Below are 3781 nucleotides of genomic sequence, written 5' to 3' on the forward strand. Positions count from 1 at the left end.
TGTTAGCCATATAAGAGGCTCGAGCGGTTTCCGCCCAAGCCGAAGAGGACTCCACATCCATCTCGTGGGGACTCTGGGTACACGGCAGGATAATAGAAACCCTGTGTGAGATCCAGAGGAGCTTGGCGGCCTGATCCACCGCCCACCTCTTCCCGTCTTCGAGCGCGACTTTTATAAGACGTATTTACGATTTCTATTTTGGTGGCTCGTTCACCCAGAGCATCCGGAGCTCTGCACCGTGGAGCCTAGCAACCTCCACGAGACCATCTGTGTTGTCTGTCTGTAACCGCAACTCAATCAAGCTTTCCAGCCTACACCACTGCCATCTCGGTGTAAGTAAACAATCTTTAAAACTACCAATACGCGTCCGTGCCTAATTCCAGCTCGACAGCCTTCCCTCTCCAACCTGGCGTGCCCGGGCTGCTGGCCACAGCCCACGTGCAGCACGAAAAAGGGCTCGGGTTGCTCCCGGCCCGCACGCTGTGATACATGTAGGCAATGCTTTTGGGTATCCCAGCCATGCTGTTGGTCCAATAAAGATTTCACTTGCAAGAATTCTTTCTTCTTGCAGAAAAGTTTAGAACATTTAGAGAATTCGATTATTTTTGCTTTTATGTTTTTTTCCCTTACTAGTTTTATATAGTAAAAATAATAAATGGATACAGTCTACAGGACTTTGTTATAGGGCACTTCACTTAATGAAAGAAATGGGCCAACAACAACAGTGGCAACATTATTACAATCTATAACAGAAAAATTAAAATCACATATTCAGTTACCTGTTATTTGCTAAGTTTTCTAGGCATCCTTCAATGAATCTCATTCGAATCTGTCTATCAGTAAACCAGCACACCAAGGAACACAGCAGCTTCTCTGCTTCATTTATTAAGCCTTCAGAAAGATGAATCTAGAGCAAGTAAAAGTAAGTTATTGACATGCATTTATTTCCTTTTTGCAAATATTCTTCTGCAATATGTAACTTACTGCATCTTCATCCTGAACCAGATCCCACAAAAGAGTATTTCCCTTCTTACAAACATTGTCCAAGTTAATATCCGTCACTGCATTGCTGTTGTATTGGTGTTTATGAACTGCCGGCCCTGAGCAAAACAGAGAGGCTGTTACTGAATACGTGTAAAGGACAGTCTAATTTGAATATTATCCTTCATGGTACAGCTATGAAAAGTTCTTATTAATTTATTTTAAATATATTTTGTCAAATTTATATATAGTCACAACCTTTTCTTATAGATACAATATATTAGAAAACCAAGATGACGCAACTGTACAAGCAGTCTAAGACAACTAATCTACAGTGTACAGTTTGTCCATGCCAACAGAAGACTTACTTATTGGTCTGTGCAATTTTGTATTTTGTTTATTTTTTTAAGAGAAGACCATCTGCAAACTTTAGATTTGGAGACCTCCAGTCTTTACAGAAGTTATGTCAAGGAAGGGATGCAAGTAATTTCAAAACTTTCCTCCCTTATTCTGAACGGTACCATATTCATCCAATAAAACACCACCACCACCAGGCATTTTCTTCCACAAAACGTTTAAAGTCTGTCTTTCTGCATCCATAATTTGTAAGGTACAACAGCTCGTCAAGTACAATTTTGCTTTCATGTGGACACATGCAATACTATTTAGATGTTTAAGAAATGATGCATCAGAAAAGACTAGGAAACATTTAACATACTATTTAAGTCTGCACGTGAAAACACGGTAATTATCTGGCAGCTGTAAAATTAGGAATAGCAAAAGGCATCTTGGTTGAGATCCTAATCAAAATCATAACTTTAGTGTTTAAAACAAAAAACAACTTGATAACATTTAAGGTGGAATGCCGAAGAAGTAATCCACAGTATATTCCAACAATGACAAAGATTTTAGTTTCACGTTAACTGCAATAAAAAAAAAGGGGAGAAAGGCATTTCTGCCCTAAGAAATAACCATAGTTATTTTCCTTCCTTAAAATAGTATAGAAAAGTTTGACAGCCAATTCAAAATCCAGTAGATTGGGCATAGTTTTAGAGAACCAGCAAGTCCTGAGTTCTAATGCATACTTTTCAATTGGTCTAATATACAACTTTGGGCAAGTTATTTAACTTGTGTGCCTTGGTTTTCCCCACCTATAAAGCAGTCATAAATACTGCCTATTAAGGAAAATCATGAGTGGGATTTATACAACCAGAAGAAAGTAGGACTGGAAGGGACCTCACAAATCTAGTCCAGCCTCACTGCTCAGAGCAAGATTATCCCTAACTAAGCCATCCCAGTCGAGCGCTGGTCTAACCTGCTCCTGAACACTTTCAAGGATGAAGATTCCACAACCCCTTTAGGTAGTCTGTTCCAGTTCCTAACCACCCTCATAGTCAGAAAATTCTTCCTAATCTCCAACTTGTATTTCCTCTGTTGCAATCTGAGGCTATTGCTTCCAGTCCAGGGGTTGTCAACAGGGAGTACGTGTACCCCTGGGGGTACTTGAGAAGGTCCTAGCGGGGATGTGTGGGCAGGTGGGTGCCACATACCTGGATGCGGGGGAAGCTTGCACATGGCAGCTGCCGCCATTCCATGTTCAGCTGTGTGCCAACCCTCCCTTCTACCCACATCCAGTTGCGCACACCACCTGCCCCTCTCCCCATCTGGCTGAGCAGGTGGATGGCGCCTGGTGTCCAGCCACCGGGGATACACTGATCTAAAAAGGTTGAAAACCCCTGTTCTGGTCCATCCCCTATGGCCACAGAGGAAAGACCATCTCCATCCTTTCTACAATTGCTCTTAAGGTATTTGAAAACTTTTATTAAACCTCCCCTCAGTGTTTTCTTCTCCAAGCTAAATAACACCAGTTCTTTCAGCCTTTCCTCATAAGTCTCACTTCCCAGACCCCTAATCATTTTTATCACTATGTGTTAAACTCTTTCCAATCTGTCCACATCCTTCTTGAAGTATGCAAGCCAAAACTGGACACAGTTAAAAAACTGGGTTAAAAAAATACTTTGCAAAAACATAAGGCACAACATAAATGCTAAGTATTACCACCTGTGCATTATAACAAACTAGTTATAATTTGCCTTTGGTTTCATTGAGGTAATCAGGCTCATACTACCACTGCTAGTCTGAAAGAAATTTAAAACAAACCTCCACAAAAGCAACCAAATGTCTTTTTTTTTTTTTTTTTTTTTTAAGTGTGTTAGAAAATGTCTGTGCTCACCATATACTTAAAAACCAGAAAAGAAAACCTGTGTCAATTGCCTAAACCTCTTGATCCAACAACTGAACTACAATTAACCAATTATTTTCAGAGTATATTCACAACTGTTGTATGTAAGCAGTATAATCTTCAAATTTACAGCTGACATGTTAAATGTTATATGTAATTGTTACACTGTTACATAATTGTTTTATATATAAGAAGTGTATAAAATATAACAATCACTATGTGACTTATATATGAATTCATATAAGTATGTCCACGCAGAAAGTGAGGTGGCCAATCTCAATATATATAGAAGTCAAAGTGATAGAGATGCAGATTATACATAAAGTGGTATATCTCTATTGTCTTTTGTTCTGCCTTAATAATAAACCATCCAGGGGCGATGCATAGGAGGTGCTCGTGGGTACACGTGCACACCCTGTGCACACCAGTGTACCCCCTGCAAAAAGGCGCCGCTGACACTGCCAGCGGTGCCTGTGGGCAGTCGCCGCTTGCCACCTCACTGCCGGAATATAAATCGCCTCTGGCCGCCGCTGTCGGCAGCACCCGCAGGGGGGCGGC

General features: G+C 40.8%; 1 protein-coding gene across 1 annotated transcript in view; it reads right to left on the reverse strand.

Moving 5' to 3' along the window:
• USP34 (ubiquitin specific peptidase 34) overlaps positions 1–3781 on the reverse strand; it is a 210217-nt gene that overhangs the window by 138842 nt on the left and 67594 nt on the right. The window contains 2 exon segments of the mRNA XM_006016759.2: positions 780–907; positions 985–1100. Coding sequence (XP_006016821.1) covers positions 780–907; positions 985–1100 — 244 coding nt within the window.

This window comes from Alligator sinensis, unplaced genomic scaffold (assembly GCF_000455745.1).
Source record: "Alligator sinensis unplaced genomic scaffold, ASM45574v1 scaffold219_1, whole genome shotgun sequence".
NCBI classification, from domain to species: Eukaryota; Metazoa; Chordata; order Crocodylia; family Alligatoridae; genus Alligator; species Alligator sinensis.